The 24,813-nt window shown below is 42.1% G+C and overlaps 2 protein-coding genes across 4 annotated transcripts; both read right to left on the bottom strand.

Annotated features, from left to right (window-relative positions):
• Positions 1–623: 623 nt before the first annotated feature.
• Positions 624–14,181, bottom strand: LOC308401116 (heterogeneous nuclear ribonucleoprotein L-like). 2 transcript variants are annotated; one of them, XM_080889179.1, is made up of 14 exons: positions 14,035–14,181; positions 12,665–12,780; positions 12,057–12,294; positions 10,346–10,431; positions 9,991–10,087; positions 9,682–9,754; positions 5,186–5,218; positions 4,424–4,495; positions 3,769–4,016; positions 2,264–2,385; positions 1,615–1,816; positions 1,458–1,515; positions 1,190–1,300; positions 624–965 (listed from the first exon to the last, which is right to left on the bottom strand). In XM_080889179.1, exons 1-14 carry the CDS (start codon positions 14,110–14,112, stop codon positions 907–909), a joined length of 1,593 nt encoding a protein of 530 aa, XP_080745305.1. In that variant the 5' UTR covers positions 14,113–14,181; the 3' UTR covers positions 624–906. The 2 variants fall into 2 exon arrangements, with proteins under 2 accessions (XP_080745305.1, XP_080745306.1); XM_080889180.1 differs by lacking the exon at positions 5,186–5,218.
• A 728-nt stretch (positions 14,182–14,909) lies between these two features.
• Positions 14,910–24,569, bottom strand: srsf7a (serine and arginine rich splicing factor 7a). 2 transcript variants are annotated; one of them, XM_080889181.1, is made up of 8 exons: positions 24,347–24,569; positions 20,829–21,063; positions 20,534–20,707; positions 20,321–20,407; positions 20,076–20,117; positions 18,780–18,824; positions 17,739–17,837; positions 14,910–16,919 (listed from the first exon to the last, which is right to left on the bottom strand). In XM_080889181.1, exons 2-8 carry the CDS (start codon positions 21,050–21,052, stop codon positions 16,826–16,828), a joined length of 765 nt encoding a protein of 254 aa, XP_080745307.1. In that variant the 5' UTR covers positions 21,053–21,063; positions 24,347–24,569; the 3' UTR covers positions 14,910–16,825. The 2 variants fall into 2 exon arrangements, with proteins under 2 accessions (XP_080745307.1, XP_080745308.1); XM_080889182.1 differs by having other exon boundaries at positions 14,910–15,783; positions 24,347–24,568.
• Between the last annotated feature and the right edge of the window lie 244 nt (positions 24,570–24,813).

Here is a 24,813-nt window from a genome sequence, read left to right as displayed (position 1 = left end):
CAGTGCTACAAATAAGATCTGGGTCTGACTCGCTCCCTGATGGAGACAACTTAGAATTATGTTGCCAAATAAAACTGATTTTGATTGAATATTCTCATTCTTGTTGATTCTGTTGGCTTTTATATGACCTACTTTATCCTGGTTTAACCTTAAAGCTCATCCATTTCTGCAGTACACCGCTCCACTCTGAGCTGCATTAAAAATGAGGGTCACGTTTACACTCAAGACACCGAAGAGTGAACGGTGAAGTCAGAATGATGGAACAATAAAGTTTGAATTCAAGTTTGTTTTTTATTTTGTAAGAACAAAATTCTCTGCGCACCAGACACGAAGACGCAGACCTAAACAGACAAATTAAAATAACAAAAAAAAAAAAAAAAAAATTTGATAAAAGTTGCAAAAGACAGCTTTTACAAAACCATGTTGTCCACTGCCACTGAACAACCCGAGCTTAGAACAATCTTTTAAATGTTCTATGTCAGGTTCCTGTATGATACAAAAAAGTAAAAAGGACAACTTAATATTGAAGACACACAAAAACTGATACTCTAATGCCAACTTGTTCTCACTCTCAGGGTTACAAATACAGCTGTTATGTCAGAAGATAAGCGTCCAATGACATCTTGAGGCTTCTAACAAAAACGGCAGTAATTGAGGGGCTGGGGTGAAAACATGTTGATGCCACACATCTGGGGGATAAATATCAAAAGTTTAAATGCTTGTTAGCATTAGTTAAGCTTAATATATCAAATACACAGAATCACAACTGCATTGTGAGAGGTTACAATACATGACTGTTGAAAATCTGTTTCTCCCCCGTGGTGTGTCGCAAGCAGTTATGGTCTAAGTACACGTGAACATGGGAATGCAGGACCAATCTTCAGCTTCCTCGATACAAAAGAGCGCTCAGTTGGCGTGCTGAACAGTGGAGAAGCACAGTTTGAGGGTGTACGGGTAGGGACCGGCTACAGAGAGAGGAGAGAGTCAGCGTTAGCTCAACCCAAAGAAACAAAAACAAACCATATACAAAATTCCTGCAATGAGCCTCCCAACTGAACTGAATGTGTGCTTTAACAAGTGTGTAGGTGAAGCACGGTCAGCTCCTTAGAGTTAACTAACTCTTAACCTGACAACTGCTTACTGTGTATAATTTAAAAAAGGATACTTGAGAGCATCATTGAAAACTTACTTGGATTTTTCATTTGGTAGTGGTTTATCATGGCCAGAGCTTCCATAGCATCGTTGATCGACTCCCACTCTAACAGACCTGAAGCACTGCGATCACTGGGAGCTGCTCCGCCTGGTGGGCACAGATGCAGAAATGTGATGAGACGTTAGATTTTATTCAGATTCAGTCATCGTTTTAAATATTTATCGGGTGCATCTGCCAGTCTTCTTAAAGCTCACTGGCATAACTCAAATACACGTCAAGAGGAGGCGGGTGTAAAGCAGCGTACTTTTTCCTGTGAACATTTTGACATTAACAGGAGCCTTGACACCGATCTCGTCACAAATCTGTAAGAAGACAAACATCGTTAGGGTCTGCAGGTGCAACACTTGTGATAGTCACAGTTTGTAGGAGGAACTGTGCACATGCAGCCCAAGGATTCAGACCTGAGAGAAGATCTCCGGCGTGGCTTCTGGCTGAGCGTTGAAGAAGTGCAGCACGTTGCTCGGGTGCTGGATGCGGTTTTTAGCTGCTTGTTCTGGGGAGGTGAACCGGTTGTTCCTGGAGCCATGGAATTCCTTGAAGCTGCTTGTGCCATCTTCCAGCTCGTAGCATTGACCAGGAACGATGGCTTGCTGCTTGGATACGCTGCAGGGAATAGGAGGGGGGAGGGGGATCAGCCTTTTAAAATCATTTATGGCTCTTACTATTTAAGTCTCCAAAACTCAGCAGCTTCAGAAGCTCAGGCATAAACCAGTGGGTGATGTGTCCATGTTTTGTGATGACATTTCCACAGCCTTTACTTTGGACTAAAACAGTGTGTCAGCCTTTGTGTGATTCAAGTCTTTAAAGTGAAACTAACATCAGCCACTCTGCTGCCCGTAGACTTCTTGTTTGTGATTGATCAGATGTTTTCAACTCCAACTGCTATCCAGATGATCGATTAGAGAATCCGGGGCAAACGGCTATCAGTTAACACTGGGGCGAGTGAAACTGTTGTGCGTGACTAGAAGCTGCTTTGTTCGGGCTCAGATGGTCCTGGAGCGATTTCATCAGTCTGACACTTGTAGATTAAACTGTTCAAGTTTAACTCACCACACATTCAGTTTCTGTCCAAACAGGAAGTTGTTGTTGAGGTGAGTGATTGCACGGTCCACAGCGTAGCAGTCTCCCATCTCCACCATGGCTGCTCCGGGCTTACTCTTCATGAACTTCACCTGGAAGGGTTCAAAGACAGGATTGACTGGTGCTCTGCTATTTGCCTTTCGCTTTGACCTAAACACAGAATCAATTTGCTCTCTTGACTTGTGTGCGTGCTGATGAACTGGAACACAAGTGTGGCATTGTTGAGGTGGAAAATATTGACTCCGTTTCAGCCATGATAACACTTCCTGCTTACATTCCTTTGTTTCACTCTCAGTGTGAAATTTTGCTTGCTGGTAACTTCATCCTGCTCGCTGAGCTTTTATATCCAAACAGGAGTTAGAAAAACAAATGTGAGACACCTCCTGGGTCATTGTTAAATGTTCATGTCAGTGCATTTACTTCTGAAGGAATATACATTAACTGCATAAAAAGATTGAGACCGTTATGCAAGTTTAAGTAGCAAATCTGGACACAGCACCTGTACCAGTTACCATTTAAAATCATGAGCCTGTGCTGGTCCGACGCAGGATTTACATTTTCCTGTGTTCATTATTTTAAATGTTTGCATTAACTTAATGTTCACCTAAGTAATCTCACTTCAGGTTTTACTGTTCAAAGGTGCCATATTAGGTTTAAGTCATAATATAGAGTTACAGGGTTTTGTAAGTTCATATTAATTACTACAGCACACATGAAGACCCACAGGCACGACATCCCAGGGACTTAGACACGCACCAAAATCATCTTTTATTAGACCTGTGTTCTTTCTAATGGTCAGCAGAGGTCTGACTGCTGAAGACTTCTGGTCCTAAACCATAAGTGTCAAACTCTGGCCCGCGGGCCAAATTTGGCCCGCAGCGTAATTACATTTGGCCCGCGAAGCCATACCAAATTACTATCAGAGCTGGCCTACTGGTATTATACAGCTAATATATATATTGTTTAGTATTAAGCTTTGCTTGTTCCATATTCAGTTTTTCAGCAAAACGTGTTTGAGTCCATAAGAAAAGATTCATTCAATAAATATTAACGTTAGCCCGTGACTTTGTTCCAGTTTTGAAATTTGGCCAACTGTGTATTTGAGTTTGACACCCCTGTCCTAAACAATAAGAAAACATCCATCAGCTCCGAACTCTGACATCATCCACCGATGTCGTTAAAATAAAGACCATAGCCTGATATAAAAGACTGATGTCTTTTATAAAAGACCCACCTTCATCTTAGCTCTTTCAAACCAGGACAGTTCTGACCAACTGTGGGAGCGTGAACATACCCATGATTATCAATACAGTACTTAGAACTCATGATTTAACCCACAGTATAAACAGGAAAGTGTTTACTGAGCTCAAGGGAGATGAAGGATGTTTTCACATACACCAAACACAATCAATGATTGATGATTTACAATGCAGCAGCTCAACCATCAGCTTCGCAGCTAAAAAACAGGCACTGACCCGCTCTACGTTCCCATAGAGACAGAAGATGTTGAAGACGCGGTCGGCATTCATCTTGACAGGGTCCAACCCGTACACCATGACAACCGGCGAATCAGCATGTGCGCCGTACTCGCCAGGAGGAGGGGGAGGAGGTCCGTAGCCTGGACCGTAGCTTCTCCCTCCACGCCCTCTCATTGGTGGACCCATACGACGACCTTCGTAGGGCGGGGATCCGTAGCTTTCATCGTAACCATGGTAACCGCCTCCTGAAGAACGAGGCAGAAATCAGGAAAGTGAGAAAACGTGAAAATAACCCCAGTAATCAAGCAGGGTGAGGTAAATACTGAAATCTGTAGAGCCAATTACATAGGACACAGCACCACCTCACTGCCACTGTGTGGAGGACCCAATTTACACAATTGTCTTAACTTGAACGTACCAAGTTTAAAATGACTGTTGACTCATATTGGATGTAGATAGTTTGGATTATTAAAGTTTAAACCTCAGTTTCCCCAGTTTAGGGCTAATAAACCTAGTCTTAAACTAGATCTCGACTGAATCCTTCTTTCAGTCTGGGACTAGGATTAATCCACATACAGAGGAGATTAGCTCAGCATTTTGCATGTTGTGTTTCAGTGGGTTCTCTTGTTCCCCAGGGGCGTGAGAGCCTTACCGTACTCTGGAGGGTGGTCGCCCAGCAGAGCAGGCTGTCTCTGGCGCTTGTTAGGGTTGGCATTCACATCGTCTATAAGAACAGGAAGACAAAAGGAAAGAAGAAAAGGATAGAGAAAGAAAAAAAAAAAAAAAGGTGATAAATATAACAAGAAAAGTCTGGAAACAGAACTGTAATCTCTACATGACAATGGGATGCTTGAGCACAAAATATGTATTATGGTAAACTGACATTTTGATGCCAAAGGTGCATCAGAGTGCACACCAAAGCGTCTAAATAATCTGTCAGAGGAACAATTACAAAAACAAAAAAGAAACTAATCAGAGTACTTAAGAGAAACGCATGCATTTAAAGATTGATGCATCTGGCTCTCACAGGCCAGATGCATCGGGCCTGCGAGAGCCGCTCAGATTACAGATTACACTCCAAACATCTCAACCATCTCAGCAACTGCCCCTTTTGGTCTTGAGTGATTGTAAAGGAATGGTGGGGGAGGGCAAGGACGTGTAATGAATGACAAAGACAGCATTAGGGTCTAAGGAAATAACCCCAAAACCCCTTTAACTCAAAAACATCCACAATGCTAAACCCCTTAGCATGTAAAGTGGAACAGGAGTAAATGGCAAGGGTGAGGTGGATGCTGATGATCTCAGAGGTGAAGAGGGTAAGGGTATCAAACAAAGTCAGTCTGGATAAGTATGACAAATGGCTAAATTAAAAAAAAAAAAAAAAAAAAAAAAAAGTTTGTACGCTCACACACACCTGCATTGCTCCCATTGCCATCTGCATCACCATCTGTACAGGTACACAATAATCATACACAATCAGAAGGGAAGCCAGGTTAATCATGGTTACATCTTAACTCAAGTGAAGTTACCCGAGGTAAGTGTGGAGAGTGCATTAAGACCACTCGTAAATGATAAGGCTTTCTGTCCTCAGTGGGGAAGAGTTTTATAAGAAATGCAAGCTTGGTACCTTTGCAGGTGACAAATTTAGACTCTCCTAGCTTTACCAGGTGTGTGCCGCTTTGTAATTAGCAGGGTTGGTCACAGACACAGACTAAATAAAAGAAGGACGTAACCACCATTGGTTTGCGAAGCCTTGTTAGGAAGTTTCAGGATGAGTTCTGAAACCACACGAAACGAGAGAACCCGAAGGGCACCGCTCACTCTTTGGCTAACAACTTGTGACTCACAAGCAAATAGCCAATAGGACACCCTGGAAAACCTTATTGTGTCCATAGTTTATTTGGTAAACTTAATGCGTTACTCGGTGAGAACATAAACCAATCAGGAAAGTGTTAAATGAGGTCACAGAATGGAGCTAAGGACCAGTTTTCCATAGACGTCTACACAGCTGCAAGTCTTTTTGCCCCCTACCGCCCATTTAGAAGAAACTTTTCAGCGTTGGTAGCTACGCCCATCTTTTATGCCATCTGTTGTCAAGCACATCCGACACGAGCCCATTAAGTTCACACCCAAACTCCAGATTAAAACATGATTTATTTCCCAAAGAAACTAGCACAGCTCCAGGGAAGATGGATGAGATTACTGATGGCTGTAAACTGCCAACAGAGGGAGCAACAACACAGCTTACAGACATACAGAGAGCAGGTTTGACATTAGAAAACAGAACCACAGCCTCTTCCAGAAAGAGAGATTAAGCCTGTGTGAGGGGAAGGAAAAAAATAATTTAAAAAGAATGGAGTCATGTCTGTCTTGTGTGGCGATGTTGGTAGCTGGGCTTTGGGGTCATGTGGTGCTGTGCAGTTATGTTCCTTGAGAACAGGTCTCGATTTACTTACTGCAAGTTTACAAACAGTGGGAGGAAGACATTTGCTGCGGCAGTTCCACCACTCTCCACTCAACTCATTTCATCCCAAACTCTTATCCATTTCCTCTTTTTGGGGAGGGGGGGGCAAGTCTCCACCTCAGGATCGATTTCCTGGTTTAGCAAGCTGAAACGCCCACTGGTAGGTGGGGAGCTTGGTTGGCGTTTCCATCCTTTTTGTTGCGTTTTGGAAAGGTAGGACTTGAAGCTGCCATAGAGCACATTTCAGTGGGGGGGAAGCTGGCTCCTCTTAGCCGCAAATTGCCAAACCTGCATCACATGGAAGGTGTTACACAGGTTCTAGAGACTTAAATATATTTAAAGAAAAAAAAGGAGAAAGAAGCTAAACAGGGATGCAAGTAGTAAGAAAATCAGAGGGAGAAAGAGGAGAAAGAGCGAGAGAGAAAAGCTGAACTCCATGTGAGGGAGGGACACAGTGGATGGTCTGACTGGACTCTGAGTGTGCTGATGGTGTTGTCAGCAGTGTCTTGTCTTCATCAGTTGTCTTGTGTTGACTCCAATGTGAGTGGAAATGTCTTGATTCGAGGGTGTGAGGTGGATCAGTCGGTACGGCATCAGTGTGCTGCGTTCGTGTCGCAAAGCGTGACGAGCAGTTTAGCTCGAGGCTTTAAAAAAAATGTGATCTTGACTGATTGTTATCAGTATGCATCGTCTGCTGTGGTGAAAGATGCCTGTCACTAGCTTCTGACTGGGTGGGTGGTGCTGTGTCTTCTCTGGTGTCAGTCTTCGTTTGGTGTAGACAATGGGAGCACTGTAGCTGCTTGTGTCTCAAAGTGACGAAGAAGGGGGAAAACGGAGGGGAGGGACCGAGTGTAGCTCAGTACCAAAACTCCCCACACTCTACAAATGTCTCCATGGATCTTGTGCAAGAATGCAGAGATGACGATTGAGTGGTGTATCAGTCCTACATCGGCGTGTTGGATGGATGGTATCTCAGAGGACATTTGGCCCTCTGTGTGATAGTGGTAGTGTCCTCCCTGAAGAAGTGGATGCTTGAGATGGTGGTCGCTGAGTGTTGATGTCAGCGTGTATCTGCACAAAGCTTCTGTGCATAGTTGGTTTTTTTTGAAAGTCACCCATTACAGAGAGCCAGTCAACTGATGCTGGTCCAACACCTCTGTTCTCAGCCAAAATTAAATGTAATAAAATACAGAAGCAAACTTCAACTGAAGCACATTTGGCTTTTTACACCCGACTACCGACCCCCCCCCCCCCCAAAAAAAACATGTTTTGTCAACCGAAATGTAAATTTTAAGGTGTAATTAAAAACAGTGGGAAAGACCAGCATTAGTCTTGGTGGCAAACACATGTTTTTCAGTTAAGTGACTTTAAAGGTACCTTTTGTAATTGCCCTCTGCAGGCAGGAGGGCAACACTTAAAAACTTCAGATGCTTAACCTTAATTAGAAAAAAACAAACAAAAAAAACCAAGCTTTTTTTAAAAAGTACAATTGTAAATAACTGTTCGCCTGGTTTAACAATGGTTAGGTTAAGTCACTGTACCTCGGGGTAGAAAGTGGCATTACACAAGAGTACAGCCCAACCATAGACCAACTTCAGTTGTACAAAAAAGTACCTTTAAAGTCAAAGTTTAACCACACTTTGAGAAAAAAAAAAAAAGTAATAGTACTAACAGATATCCAAAAACAATCCTGCAAAAATGTGCCATGAGAAGGGCAGGAACAGCAAATGCCAGCAGAAAGAAAATGTGCACATAGCAGGTTAGCTTCTCTGTGACTGAACTGATTCAAGAGGACATTTAATGAGAAATAATAGAGCAGCCAATGCTCAGTCAGTGTGACCATACAGACATCTGTCTCAAAACTGGGACTGGGAAAAATAAACCTTAATCTTCTCTACTTTAAGTTACATGAAGAATATCAAAATGTCTTATTTAAATTTTAAAAAAATAAATACAAATAACAGTATAAAGGAGTAAATACTGTTGCTTCCAGTCAGTCACACTGCTGTAATGTGAAGAAAAGGCTGTAAGACATTTCGACCTTTTCTGCAGCAGAAAACAAAAACGCACTTTAACTGTCCAAGTTTGATTTAGACTTCTGCGGGAAATAGACGTCCTAACCTGTCACCTCTACCTTCCACGCCATTCAAGTCATTACATTTATCAGGACGCACACATCAGGTTACGAAGTAAGGTTAAAAGGATTTTCCATTTCCTGTTAAGCTTTGAGGCAGATTTGCTGCTGAAGCCTATTTCAGGCATTAGACTGGTCCCTGCAAACCAAGTAATTTTAACATCTTTACACAAGAAGCTAGCATAATCTTTAAGACTGAATACTAGATTTGTTTATATTATTGGTCTGAAACTGCAAAATGATTACCAACTTGAGCTTTAAAAATAATAGTAGTGGAGCAAATATTGTGCATTAGCTCTAATTTAGATTAGATTTAGTTTTAATCAAGCAAGAGAAACGCCTCCACCTCCCTGCTTTTTACCCAGCCTTATTGTTTCTGTAATGTTATAGACTTCCTTTAACGTAAAACAGCTACAAGGAAAAGAAAGAAAGAAAAACAATGTTTAACGGTGGGTTCGCTTTGCAGGTGAACTGACTGGTATATATACACCATCACTGGCCTGGCTGTTTTTAACCCTTTATGCATTTTGTTGTTTTGCAGTATTATTTATTATAAGACACCCAACTTTAGAAAAATCAACCCATTTATTTAAATCACTCTTTGTGGAGGAGGACATATTGTTAATGTGCTGTCCCAGCATTAGGCAAACAGTCTCTCTACTGCTTTGGGGAAAAGAAAGCTGCTCTATTCTTGAAACAGTGAAAACTACTTCCTGACAGTAACTTCCGCCCGAGGTGAACTGACTTAATGAGCTGCTGGGAAACACAAACTAGGTTAGACAGGTGCCGAAGCAGGATCTACAGTCACAAGCACCACAATTTACTCATCTTAAGAGTCTGAAGGGAGGGTCACGTAACAAGTAAAGTACACAAGTAAACCAGAACAACAAGATGCCACAGAAAATATTAGCCTCGCTATGTTATCTTTCTCTCTGTCTGTTCCTGCCAGTCTCTCCACTTAGCGATATGCTGGTTTGTAAAAAATAAAAAATTACAAGTTCTGCTTTTTTTTGTTTTTACTTAATGAACCTGAAAACCCAGAGAAATGTAAAGACCCAAAGTAACGCTTCAGTCATAATGCCACATTGGTTTGTTTCAAAATATGCCACATACACTTAAAAAAAAAAAAAAATGGATCCATGTTGTAGCATTATCAGTGAAGAGTGCTGCCTCCATCTGCCCAGTAGCATGCTTGCTGCAAGTCCCCACAGTGGCAGTAAGGGTGCTGAACAGTATCAGGCTTCTCAGCTACAGAGCATATGTAGCACTAAGCAAATGTCTGGGGGTGTGTGTCTGCTGCTTGAGGTTTTACCTGGGCCTCCCAGATTGGGGTTTGTGTAGTCCCAAGTGTCCTGGTCATTCTTGAACACATTCAAACGAGTTGGCTGGAATAAAATGAAGAAAAAAAAATTATATGAATAAACAAATCCGACTTTTAACCTGTCAAATGAAAATAAATTTTAACTGACTGGACCGGGGTTCTAAACCGGTGGCTCTTTCCCTCCAATCTACTGTGGCTTTGGCTAAAAAACTATCTAGAATCAGTTTTACTTATAACTAGCTTTCATTACATGTCATTAACATTCACTTTCTAACAAAGAATTTTATTTGCAGGTGTTACCTTTGCATACTCGATCTTCAGGGTGCAGCAGCCAGAGTAGATATCTGCTCCATTGAGTGACGCCTTGGCCCTCTGGGCACTTTGAACGGAGTCAAACGTGATGGCATGGTTAAGGGCACAAGGTGTGTATTTGGACTTTTTAAATGCCACTAAAGAATGAAAAAGAAGACAGCAGACAAAAAACAAAACAAAAAAACCCCCACATGCTGTTAGGCACTGTGGGTAAATTTTAAGCAACTGTAAAAACTTTTCTGATCTCCACCCTGTTTCTTATATGTTTATAAAGATACCAGCTTTCCTTTGTTTCTCACAGTTAACAAATAAGATAGCAGCCAATGAGGACTTGAAAGGATATTCAACCATTGCCTGGACGCCGTTTTTCCTGAAGATAACGATTCTCTGGACCGGCCCACAGTTGTTGCAGATAGTGTAGAGGACGTCCTGAGAACATGAAACAAAACACGTTTTATGATTAGATTTGTTATTCAAAACAATCTTAATGCAAGTTTTGACCCCCCCTTAAAAGTTTCATACTATTTAGTTTTGTTTTTTTTTTTTAAATAATCAGTTTTCTTGAAACTCCCAGATTTCCCCCCAATCTGAGCACCACCTTCTGTACAGTCTGAGAATCTGAGTTACAAAATTCTAACTGTGCAATTACCCAAAGCAGCATTAAAGTGCAACCAGCAGGTGTGAAGTCAATTCCTGAGTGTACTCCCATTCAAAAGGTTTACAACTGTAATCATAAGCTAGGTGGAGTGCAGCGATTCCCAAATGGTGGCGTTCAGAACTTACTGATGCTGTTGGTGTGTCATTAACTATATAAAAGATCCATGTTAAATTTTAAAAATTGATTAAATATGTCAATCTGAGGATGTGAACTTCTTCAGTAGGGTGCACCATATAAAGTGGATTAACATAACGCTACTCATTGTGTATTAGGGCTGGGGGTTATGGCCTAAAATCCATATCACGGTATAATTTGAAGCATGTGCGGTGACGATATATATATCGCAATATTTTCTTTTCTTCTGTATAACGTATTTTACACACTATAAGGCACACTTAAAATCCTTTAATTTTCTCAAAAATCGAGAGTGTGCCTTATGTATGTATGTATGTATGTATGTATGTATGTATGTATGTATGTATGTATGTATGTATAACATTAGCACAGTGAAGCTGAAGGATGAACGCTAACTTTTTCCACTCGATAAAAGTTAACGTGAGGGTTTCTGGTGGTTGGGGACAAATGCAATTGCATGGCAGGATGCTATAAATGGACCAAACTTCAGTCAGGAGAACAACTGAGATAATCCATCCACAATACGAGGTTAGTCATTAATATACTGCAACTACATGGGAATAGAGCAGCTGTGAGAGAATTTGGCATTAAAGAATCAAAGGTAGGGAAGTGGAGGAAGCGCAGTTTTTGGCTTTCCTCATATTCCAAAAGTGCTTCGTCTCTTTGCTATTACTGTCGCCCGGCATAATTTGCAGAGGTTGTTTGCAGCCGCTGCAATGCTTTCGACCAAAACGGGCGCAGCTTCATGTCACCATCAACATGCGCTATCGCGGTAGAGTGGTATAGTCAAAATCTCTGGCCAAATTTATATGGTTTCTACCGTATACCGTTTATACCGCCCACCCCTATTGTGTATGTGTATACACTTTCACTGACAGGACGTCTACAGGCTGGTACAAGCCTGGGGCTGTATGGTGTCCATGAATGATCTAAGCAGGGATGTCTTTCTACCGTTACATCGCCAGTACCGCCACTCAATTTTCAGAGAAAAGCAGCACATTCCAACAAATGGCAAAGACACTCTGTATTTGTATGGGTTGTAGCATTTGTGGTCTCTGCTTCCCTTTTATTTCAGCCACCGACACATAACTGACATTGTTCCAAACTACCAGAGCGGCAGCCAACTTTAAAACTTTTCCTGCAGTGCATAACTACTAACAACTGTTTGTGGTAAAACAACAGCACTGACATTTAAGGACACCCGTCAGCTGGTACACAAAACAGTCCCAGGCAAAGTAATGACACAAATCGTTGCACTCACCGTTGTAATAGGGTAGATGGGGTTCATGATAGTGAACAGAAGAACATTGTTAACGGTTCTCGAGTCATCAGAGTCTCCGGGCCTGGATATCTTCTGGCTGGTGGAGTAGTTGATGAACGCTGGGTGGCCGGCGATGTATACCTGGTTGTCTGCAGCATAAGTCACAGCTGTGGATGATCCGTTCATGTCCTCGTACTCTACCAGCGCCTGACGCTTATTGGGCATCACCACCACATAGCTAAGACAAACAGAACACATTAGCTGGGAGTTGATAACTTTATTTATATCGCACCTTAAAAAAAAAAAAAATCTTCAAAGCATGCCAAACTAAGACAATACACAAACTAAAAGCTGATAAATGAATGACATGTAAAAACCATCCTGTTGGATCTGACGAAGTAATCTGAAGGAAGTCATGAAGCGTCGAGCCTTGGTGAGGTTGTTCCAAAGTCTTCAGATATAAGCACTGACTTAAGGACCCTACCTGAGGGTCTAAAGGGATCAGCATTTCTCTATGTAGTTGAAGGCCAGAGTTGGGTTTGGTTTATAAGCAATCATTAAAAGTCACTCAGCTGCTGCTTGCGGAAAACTTTATTCCAAGTTTTTACCTGATTGCTCCAAATTCTTGCAAGGCTTCCACGAGGTCAGCTTCTGTAACACCATCCACCAGCCCCCGGACATGGACCACCACGGATGGAAGGGTCTTGTGCGGATCTTCGTATCCCTATTAAAAACACAATTTAAAAATCAAAACAAAAAAACAACTAACTGTAGACTTCTTCTTTATGAAGGTTTTTTTCCTGGCTCATAACGAGCATCCGTACAGTGAGAGACTTTGTAATTATGCAACTGTATAAGGACCACAAAACAATCGAGATGCGATTCTATTCAGACTTTTAGCTTTAATTCAGGATTTCAAGAAATTGAACTATATTTATACAGCGCCAAATCACAACAGCAGTTACCTTGAAGAAGACAAGAAATTAACTGGATTATTCTGCATTTAAAAAAAAATGAAATACAATACTTGGAATTTTCCTTTTATTGGGCACCAAAATATTTGACAATCAATGAAGGAAAGTCGAAACATGTCCAGTTACTTGTGCAACCTGCGGACATCGGGTCATCTATTTAAGGATTCTGACACGCTTAACGAATTTATCCTGCAGAAATAATTGCGAGTGGAAGGTAAATTCCCATATGTGCATTTTTGCGGGGGTTTTTTTGTGTTAAACCGTCCCACAAAAGATAAAATATATTTTAATACTGTAACACGCTCTCTTCCACATGGTCTAATAAAATTACACCTAGCTACACCAACAAGCTACTCAGTGAGACACTCAGGATTTCCAGTTTGTTGCACTTCTGTGCGTCCTTCTCGGACTGAATACTGGTCACTATCCCGTTTGAGTTTTGAGCAGTTGGGGGGGGAAGGGGTGCTAATCAGGCTCACGGTTCTAATAACGTGCTTTCAATTGCATAGTTATACAGTTCTGTATAAACGTAAATAATAATAATAATAATAATAATTGGCTTGCTCAAAGTATGGACTAATGGTCAATGATCTCTACAATAAAAAGCGGGTTATTTCGTGGGGGACTAATAGCTAGCACGTTGCTAACGTTACCGGCACTAGAACAAAGCCGAGCTACGGCAAGGCCGAGGCGGAGAAACCGCCCTCCGACAGCTCCATTCAGAGGGCAAGGCACGGGCACAATACTATTTACGCCCAGAGACACATCCCGAGCAGCTGCAATCGAAACTACACAGCGTTTAAATGGAAAAACATTGTAAAACGCCCAGTTTTGTTGGACAACTATCTTCCCGGGCATGGATTTAATAACCTGCGGCGCGTCGTGACACATTTTTTCCAGCTCACATCTGAATGAATCAAACTGCACCGAGAAATGAGTTACCGAGCTGCGTATATTCACACTGTATGCTAAATTAATTCCCATTCTTCCTGAGACCAACGTACCGTGGCCATTCCGTCGGTTTTCTGTCTTTTCGTTGCCCTGCCGTCTTCGCTGTAGTAACGGTTAGCTGCAGTAGCCATGTTGTCCCGGTTAAAAAGGATGGTGGTAGTGACGACGAAGTGAAATGGACGGAAAAGTCAAGAAAAACGAGGCTTGCGTATCCACGCCCACTTTCAATACATAACGCGATATGATAGGCCCAGGCAGCTGTCAATCAGCTTGTAACTTGAGTAAGAACCAATCGGAAAAAAGAAGCGTTTAAGTCATTATTTTGAAGTTAAACGCAGCATATACCAATACAAGGCTGGTTATTTTCAAGTGACCTCAGATTATGTACTTTTACCGAACAGGCGCAATATTATTCAGGTTTAGCATTTACAATAAAACCGTATTACTAATGATCAGATCTGATCTGAGGAGCCTCAGGTGCTACCATCTTTATGCGGTCTGAAATCATCGTTGGCTGAGTGTTACTGGTCAAAATAATGACAACTCAAAGTTTCAGAACAGAGCAACATTTTAAAGAAGCCATCCCTGTGAGGTTAGTGTTGCAGGTAATTGGTGCATACCAGGGAGTAGTTTTTTGTAGCCTTTGACCCGGTTCTTGTTTTCATAAACAGGAAACATGTTTATATAACATGTGTCAATACATTTGCACTTTGGGTCTCTGCCGGACAGCCGACAAACAAAACTAGTCTGGTTTTAATATCGTACACATGGAAGGATTACTGAGATAACAGGAGCCAAATACTTAGCATCGACCCATACTAATGCTGGCACAGAGGTGGTGTAAACCTTTGCTGAAACATCTTTACTTTAGACACATTTCACTCTTTATTAGTATTAGTCAAATGTACGAAAATAAACTGGACACTGATGTTTGTCGAAGAGATTTATTGAAAAATAAAACTGCCACTGTCACCATATAAGCCAGGAAGAGCAGAAACTGTTGAAGGAGCCCTGTCAGAAATCCACCTGAACAACTGCATTTGTTTTAAAATCAAGTGATGGGGACAAAGCAGAGGAGGAAACTCCCGCTGCACAGTGATGCTGATCTGATTTTATCACAAAGGATGTGCAACAACAACAACAAAAAAAAAAACAACTAAAAAATAAAAAGCAAAAACAACAGGAATGTTGCATCATATTTAAAGGCATGCAAGCTGGCAATTATCTCCCTCTGCCATCATAATCAGGAACTAAACAGATCAACCCAGGCATCGAACAACAACATTTACAAATTTTCAATGGGGAACCTTTTTTTTTTCCCCTTTCCCAAGAAGAAATGGCTTCTTGGTTCTCAGAAATTCATCCATTTACTCCACGGAGATCCTCAAATTACTGCTAAAAGTAATCTTCAACATTACCTTCTTACAAATCAGTGTTGGGGAAAAATAGGAAAAGAAATATGGCCTACACAGCAACAGCAACATTTAAAACAATCTGTATCTAGTGGAAAATTTGTTTTTATCTGCTGTACTGATTACATCTCAAACAAGGATGCACATAGACTACAGCCCTGGGGAGAAAAACCGCACGAAACCGGGACAAGACAGACAAATTCAAAAACAACAAGAAAAAAAAGAAGTTGCTGCCAGGGTGTAAAAGCAGAGAGGGTGCAGGGGTTAAGGGTTTGTCTTAGGGACAGTGGTGGAGGGAAAGGGGGGGGGGGGGGGGGGGGGCAAATAGTCGCCTTCGCTCAGTCGTCTGCTGGAGTAGGGCTTCGGTTTGGAGTTGCCGAACGGGAACGACTGAAACAGAAAGGAAGAGGAATTAGCCCGCCGCAGGGGAGGGGTGGAAGAAAGTTCGGACAGGTGTTAACATTCTTAACAACAACCCTTGACCTCTCAGGTACACTTCATGTCATCTGCCTCTAATCTTTTCAGAAATAGCTATCTATGTTCAAAAGCTAAATTCATAATTGAACCCCCAGAGCAAACGCTCATTGAAATAAATGGCAGGTCTTTGATTGACACTGTCTCATGTTTTGCTTCTAGAGCTGCTGGTTAGCAGCATTTGTGCTCTAAGAAATGCAGAACTCAATCCTCCCCTTACCTACAAACACAGACAAGTTGCTTCAAATGGTAAGGATGAGGCAACAAGTGAGACACAGTGAGAAAAACGTATCAGACACATCATCCCACTAATATTCATGGTGCCTGTTTGTCTTTCACTCACTCGCCCAAGCGCTCTCACATGCAGACACACACTTACGTACTATGAGCATGCTTGTTAAAAAGGATCAACTTTAACTTCTACAAAACACCTTTTTTTTTTTCAGACTACATCAAGCCTGCAAATGTTTCTTTTCACCATCAACATGAGCTTGTCAGGGGGTTTGATTTTTGGTTACCTTTGGAGACAGTGGCAGAAACAACAAGTACAGAGAAGCGAAGGATGAAAGGACTGAAGGACGGATGACTACAACTTGGAGATACACTGCGCTGGGAGGCTCTTGAAGACTGATCTCTCGTCAGCTCTCTCACTTTCAGAAGCTAAGACAGAGGCGAAGAACTCTGGTAGGTAGGTAGGGGGTCTGGTAGGTAGGTAATGGATTTAAAAATGCCGAACTGTGATCTGTGTGGGTCAGCCCTCTGGTACATCTGAAGGCTGGCTGGCTGGGTGACTCTAGTTGAGCAACTGTATGTGTGCACGGGCTGATCTCGTCTGAGCGTGTGCGTCGGTTGGAACAGACACCCATTCACTGTGGGGAGGGTTCGGTCGGTAGGTCGACCTCTTTCTCGCTGTCTAACACCAGATGCAGGCGAAGGCTGATCTCAGGTCAGCGCTTAGTCAACCTCCCGCAGGACGTACACACCGCCAGCTGGCAGACCCTGGGCCTGGGATCAGCTGCGGTGTCAGTGCAGTGCTCAGCTCCCACCACACGCTTTAAAGAAAATATGAAAAATAAACAAACTGTGCTGCAAAGATGCTTACCGCAAGTCACACCTACGGCGTCGCTTTGTCTGATCTCTGCTAGTAGCTGTTTTTACTTTTTTCCTCTTTTGATAGAGCCAGATTCAGTAAATTTTAAGAAAGAATAAAAACATTAAATTCTTTGTTTAACACTTGTCAATCCAGTAAATTTTTAAAAAGTAATAATTCTGTCAGCTTAAGATAAATTTAGACCAAGGTACATCAGTGAGGAAAATATCAAAGGAAGGCAAGAGCAGAGGTAGTCTTTCATGTGCTTTCTTTTCAGGGTAAAGGCCTGATTAAGAGCCAAGCTGCAAAGCGCTGACAATACAGAGCCATCAAGAGCTGAAAAAGAGAGCACAGGAAAGAGATCCAGTCATTCCTCTAGGTATACCTCCCTAGACCAGACAGAGGGCCGGGATCCCTGTCCTAAACCCCACCCACTCCACTGCTGGCAGCGGAGGCAGAAGATCTCTCTGTGCTGAAGAGGCTGACGGATCTCGGAGGTCGTCCATCTCGTCATCCCGCCATCCCGTGGTGGTCGGCTGACAGCAGCATGCCGCTTCCAGTTGGAAGGAGGGTCTATTTAATTCCCTGCCTTACTCTGGCTAAGGTGGAAAAACTTAACTGACCCTCAGCAGGAACGCAAGATATCTAAAATCTGTTATTCTTGATCTAAAACTTAGATTATGTTTTGGTTTAAAGAAGAAAAAAAAAAGACTAAGCATCAGAAACTCAAACTGTCTACACCCTGTCCAAGTGAGAGAGAACATCTAGACCGAGGGCTTACCTGTTCCTCTTGTGGTTAGCAGACTGAGAACGTGACCGGGATCTGGACACAGAGCGCCCTCTGGGAGCAGAACCGGACCGAGAACGAGACCTGGAACGACTGATTAAAGACAGAAAATATTTTAGACGCCTTCAGATGATAAAGACGATCTTATATCTGCAGACACATGTAAATGTGTCTGCAGAGCTGCATTTCCCTGCTCAGCTGAATTCTGTTAAACACTTCAAGAAGTTCAACTCATCTTGCAAGCCTGTTATAATTAAGGATAGGCATCTGTCAAACCAGAACACTATTCGATCCTCACTCTAAACCATTCCTCTAGTCTTTGAAGATCGCTCCCACCTAACGGCCATTAAATTTCTGCCCAGTCGTGGCACACCCGAGACATGCTCCCTTTACCTGGCAGAGTCTTTACTGAGCCTCACCTTCGTTTCTCACTCACACACATACCTTTGAAGGTTTTTCCTGCTGCATGCCATTCTTAATTGCTCCTTGGGTCTTTCTGATTCTGATCTAAACTCACCACCTGTTACACACCTGGGCTGCAGTCAATTAGTTCTTAGGAAAGTTGGTAATTGAGAGAAGTGACCCTGAAGTATGTGCAGCCAAAACACCAGAGTGTCAAGTTCTCTAAATACTAAGGAAGGATGGAGGATGCTTGAAGACTTGTCCAATGTCATTTATTTATTTAGATATTACAGCCGCATTACTGCCACCTTTTGGCAGTAGTAGTGTGTTCCACTGTAACAGTAGCCAGTAAGCATCGACCAAGTCAACCATTTTTTAAATAATGTATTACTGAAGTGGCCATCACCATTAATAATGCTTGTTCATCATCACTACACCATCCATACATTAACATGAAAAGCACAGCGAGTCCATGTTACCACTGAAAAAAGTGATTTACAGGGAAGAACCGAGTGATATACAAATGTAATTTCTCATGTAGCAGCGGTCAGAGCACAGCATCAGAGCAACAAACAAATTCACTGCGTCTCTCTAACAGTGAGTTTGGGATAAGAATAGCTGTGGACAACTCACCTTCTGGCTGGAGTCCTGGACTTTGAGCGGGCAGGGGATCCAGACCTGATGTCACAAAACAAAAAGCAGCGATTTCAATAAAACTTTGGAGAACAGCAGGAACACCCAGTAATTACTCTCCAACTTGTTTCTTAAAGAGGTTTCAGTATCACAGACAAATGTCCATATGCTACAATAACCACACTTTGTAACCAGTTTTAACGACACACCCGTCATCAGTGTTTGATGTAAGATGGTCATAAAACTTTGTGTTTAACACTTTTAGAAGTGTTTTTAAACTTCCTCAGGTTTAAAATGTTTGAGAAACAAACAGCCAAAACATAACAGGATGTTAAGCACGATTACAGAAGACGTTTGGCTCAACTCTCTGTGGACTACCTGTGTTTTGTGCATGGTGACCAAGGAAACCCTGTAATGTGATCTGCTTTCAGTGATGCACACCACTCGCCCTACAACTGTGCAGGTCTCCTGAGGCTGCTGCCTGCGGCTCTCCTCACTGCGGCACTTTTTTCCTGCAGCAGAGGCAGACCCAGGCTACTCGGGTCTAACACCTAGTTCATGCTGGCTGCTGCCGTTTTGTCTCTTGCAAAGGGTGTTGTGTTTTGGTGTCGTTTTGCTTGCTTATGCACCTCATGATCTTTGTAACCTGGTGCATGAGGTGTGGCCAGGTTGATGACATGAATGTCACCTCCATTTCAATATCAGTCCAAGGGCTCAGATCAGCAAATTATACAAAGTGTGAGCTGGAAAAGTTGAGACTTTCTAGAGAAAACTGATGCTCAATCAGAGAGTGAAGAAAACTTTGTCATTTCAAATTATTTACTCCTTTACCAGCTCTGATTCTGAGTTGTTTAGGATGTTTTCCTTATTGGAGTACCAACAGCTACAAGAGACCTCAAGTGCCAGTATCTACAGCGACACGGCTACAGTCCTGTTACAGTTGGTGCATGCCCGTAAAACCAGCTTGTCCTGTCTCACACGTCTTTTTAATTGTTTTTATTGAGTCTTTACCTTTACATTTAAAGATTAAGTAAATGCCATGCTAAAAGACTTGTTTAGAAATGTAAGAAATACATGTTTAAGTTTTTTAAGGTAAGTTGGGCTAAAATATTAAGATTTCAATAATGACCAAAAGAGTTTTATTTTAAATAATTGAAGGCTTAACAGTTGACACAACTTTAGTTGCATAGTAGGCATCTGTTGTTATAGACCAACTTTAAGTCAGTTTCAGCCTCTGAGAAACTGAATTAGCAGCAGCTACTCATCTTCACTCATCATAGGAAACTGTATTCTTACCTGCTCCTGCGTCTGGAATAGGATGGCGATCTGCGTCGGCTCCTAAAAAACATAAATAAATAAAAGTTTGCACAACAGAGTTGGCAGAATAAACACCAGAAAAATTACACAGCTTAAGAGATTGCAATAACCACACGCCGACACAGTGATGAGCACATTTAGTCGTTGGCCTTTCCAAATCTACCACAACCAGATTTTCTTGTTGACATATCACAAGGTGTGTCTGTGCGTCAGTGTCGGCATACCTGCTGCGGCTGCGGGAGCGGGAGCGAGAGCGGTAGCGGCGCCCGCGGGACCTTGATCTGGAGCGGGATCGCGATCGAGAGCGAGACCTGCAATGAAAAATAAGAAACGAGTCCATCCGCATTAGTCATCCATAACATGGCACTGGTTTTATAATGGTACAAAATGGCAAACGAGCTACATGAGCCTTCAAATGAAACATGCTTTCACTTCACCTGCTGCGACGGCCTCGCTTGCTAAAGCGGTAGCAGTCATAGGCGTAGTGACCCCTGTCCCCGCACTGGTAACACCGATCGTTGGGGTCGAACTGGCGACGGCTTGGCCGCCCACGGCCCTTTCTGGAGAGGCCTGTTGACATCTCCACACGAACACGGGAACCACAGAGGATCCTGAGCAGAACAATTCAGTTTTTCACTGTTAAGCACAGAATAATTAAAGAAAAAAAAGAAAGAAAAGAAACACCCTGTACGTGAGACACACGAGACCAGTCCAAGGAAAACATTTACTCACTTTCCGTCCATGCCTTTGACAGCATCTTCTGCATCTCTGGGATCCTCAAACTCCACAAAGGCAAACCCAGGAGGGTTCCTGGCCACCCACACACTTCTCAGTGGGCCGTAATAACTGAAGGCTCGCTCCAGCTCCCCCTTTGCAGCGCCATTGCCCAGGTCACCGACGTACACTTTACAGTCAGTGGCCCGAGACGAGCTACGGGAGGATGAGTAGTAGGACATTTTTTCCTCACCTGCAGGGAGATGGTAAATATATTTAAGACGGGGATCATAGTGAGAAGAATACAAAAACGTCCCTCTACATTTGGGAAATAAGATTAAATGGAGTAAACTGTTGTGTCCCATCAAATTTACTCAGATTTAACTTTTTAAAAATTTTATATAGGAAAGGTTGAAATTTCTAGAATATGCTTGTTTTCTGCCAGATGTTACAGTTAGTGCATGACTGCTGCGTGGAAGTGTGTCAGAATCTTTCTTTCTTTTAAACGTCAGGTTACTCAGAGCAGCCGGAGCACAATAGCTCAACTTTTCATTGACAAATTGTATGTAATTTGTATAGTATTTTTTCTCTCTCTTATTTTCTTTTCTAAATGTACTTGTATATTGTTCACATGTTGAAATAAATTACCAATCAATCAATCGAAGTCAATGAAATTGAAGGACTTAATGGCAGATTTTCAACAACCGTATTCATGTGAGTGACACAAGGTGAAATATCCCTTTGTGTTTCATGTGAATGCATCATTAAATCCTCAGGTGTGGTCCTCCTGCCCTTTCCAAAAATTTACACTTAAATCTAAAGGTGAGCTTTTACCACTGGCTTTATAAGTACCTACATGTAGAGATCAGGTTTCCTGAATTAGCGACCGTGTTTTGTGTCTCCTACTATCTGGGTTGTACCTAATGCTTATCTAGTTTGGTTAATATTGCATACATTAAGACAGTTGGAAAAGTGATTATAAACCCATGACCCTTACAGCGAGGGGGACCTGGTAGCTCTGGTATATTTTGCTGGCATGGTTTGGAACTATAGAAAGACTCCCTGCAGATACTTGAATCAACCAGCTGTATATAAACTGGGGGGGGGGGGGGGGGGGGGGGACGGACGACTATATTGCAGAACACCAAGGCTGTTTGAAGGAACAGTGAGATGTTAAAGTGCCATAAATGATCTGCAATCTTACAGCGTGCCAGAAACATCCTACACCTTTAAACAAAGATCTAGGGCTGTGCGATATGACCAAAATCTCATATCCCGATACAAGACATCTATCGTCCGATAACGATATAATATTAAAAGAAAAAAAAAAAAAATTATATATATATAAATCACAAAAATTTTACATTTTCTGTACATTCTGAGAATCGCGGGCAGCTCGACTTGCGTAAAGTGTTTCCAGCTGGGCGTCGTGCACCTGGAGTCGACCGAAGCATGAAACGACACATTTTTAGACATAAGTTGTAACAGCCGCCGTTTTCTTTGTGAGTATTTATTACACGGCGTGCTGCGGGGCAAGGCCTGTTCTAACGTTTGAGTCTAAGGTCTATTTTTTAGCACCTGGCGGCTCTTTTTTGCTTCTCATTCGTAAACACTCTGCATACTCTTTTATGTGATTAGGTGTATTTTGAAAGGTCTCAACAGGATCTTGAGCTTTATTGTGAAAGGTTTATGTAGAAGATAAACAAGCGGAGGTTTTACCGTTGCTGTTGCTAACGACAACGCATAAAAACAGTCACTTGTCTGTCTGTAGTGTGGTTGTATTAAATATAAGAGAAAGAGAGAACTTTAAGAAATGAATATAGCCACTACAGTGACCATCAAAACCATGAAAAAATATTGCTGTAAACAGTTTATTTTGCGACACCACGAAACAAACGATAGCGTAAAATGAAACAATAGATGTTTTTATATCGTTATCCGATATATATCGTTATATCGAACAGCCCTACAAAGATCAATCACCTCCTTTTAATTTTAAAGTCAAATTCAGCCATTTCTGATTCAAACATATTCCTGGTGTATCCTGTAACCCTGGCAACTGACCACATGTGTGAAATTAAACTTGTCATCAAGCTCTGCAGAAGTACTTCCCACATCACCATTTTTAAAAATGTTTAATGCAGTGGACCTCATGTGGTTGGCCTGACACTGTTCCACCTATTTTAAACATGCCATTGTTCCACCCTGGCTGAAAACAAATGTAGCCAGGACCAATCTTTACTGCCTTATTTCCCACAGATTTTAGAAAAGGTTAGAGCTGAGCAGGATTTTCCTTTTCTGGAAAGGCAGAAAAAGTCAGTGACACTTTGATGGGCTCAGGAGCAAATTATACAAGTTTTGATACTGTACAAGTAGGTAATATCAAGTGGTCGGTGTGTTCAATTGGTGTCCTGCAGACAGTTATCTTGTCATCATTTCTTGGAGAAAAGGCTGCCTTATCCTGTGGCGATCCAGAAGGATCTACACCTCTTGGACAGATAATTGCTCATTTTAAAAACATTTGCCATCTATATCCAGTGACATGCATCTGTCCTGTTCTTGCTGACCTAAGGAGCTCTCCACACTTGGTTAAACGCCAATTTCCTAAAGTTAAATTCTAACAAAACAGAAACTCTTATCACTGCTCCAGATATTTCCACCCCAAGAATCGTAGCCTTGGTTTCCAGGTGCTTGTGTTCTAATCTACAACTACTACTCGTTAAGATGTGTTATTTTTAAGATGGAAATGATGCAAACTGTTAATGCTTTTACATTTTTTGTAAATTTTAAAGCTTTGAAGAGCAAAGCACCCAGTATATTAATGCCTCTTACTCGTTTAAAAACGCAGAGATAAGAAATTTGGCATACTGGCTACATAAAGGCTTTCTTTTATTGATTCCGAGGTGGGTTAAAAACCGCTTAAAAAAATCCTATTGACACAGCCATTGGGGTGATTGTGTGTCCGACTTGGGTTGATCATGTCCGTTTCATTGTTTCGTTTCGTCTTCTTTTGTATCAGGTACTTAAAAGATAACCTTTATCCATCAATGCTTTTACAAAGGTCATCTTTCACACGCAGGTACGACGCTCGTCATTTATTAACCGGACCAGTAGCTTTTTGAAGTTCACTACATCTATATATCTGATAACGGCCAGGCCCCGAGGCCCTCCGATCTGGTTGGATTAAACTATATTCGCTGATCGATCTGTGTAATTTACCGGCGTCTTATACAATACGATCGTTTGTCTCCCGCGTATTTTTAAGCGAACACCGCTGGGTATCCGTTCAGGAAACCGGCGCTAACCTCCGTGTGCGTCTCACAGACGGAAGGCCACGCCACTTCCAGTTCAACACCACACTTTTAAACACCAACTTTATGCACGCAAATAAGCTAATCGGCTACAAGTAAAACAGAAACAGCAGCTCTTGTTGAGTTTGCTGCATACGCGCGAGCAGTTATTTTCGGAATTACTCGAGGCCTTGGTCCGCGCTTGCCTATAAACAATGGCGGTAGCACGCGTTAGCCCGATCTTACCTTCGTCCGATGATTTCTGATTCCGCTCCTAAGACGAACTTCAGCCGCGTCAAACTGAAGCCAGACGTCGTATCGTCACAGTTCAATTTGATTTCTGCGATTTAAACTGTTTACAAAGCCGAACAGACGATCATCAGGGACGCTTCCACATGGCTCTGCCGCAAGATGAGCGGCTACAAAAGCAAAAGAAACCAACCACCACTGCAAAGCGACTACCGCAGCTGCGCACTGTGACTTCAACAGCGAAGCCGGAAACGTCCGGTGAATATTTTCAAAATAAAACGACCAAAATGAAGAATTACCACAGCAAGAACTTCCCACTTTAAGTCCCAAAGCAGAAAAGCTGATGTGCTTATAACTGCTACATTTCTTAATGACTACAACAATTGGCTCCACATTAGCTAAGCACGTGTATGGTTTCACAAGTAGTCAGTATATCTCTAATATGATCTTGTAGTTTTGCTTGC

This window comes from Rhamphochromis sp. 'chilingali' (genome assembly GCF_963969265.1).
Source record: "Rhamphochromis sp. 'chilingali' genome assembly, chromosome: 8".
NCBI classification, from domain to species: domain Eukaryota; kingdom Metazoa; phylum Chordata; class Actinopteri; order Cichliformes; family Cichlidae; genus Rhamphochromis; species Rhamphochromis sp. 'chilingali'.
The sequence above is the reverse complement of the archived record's forward strand: the minus strand, read 5'-3'. Positions and strand labels throughout refer to the sequence as shown.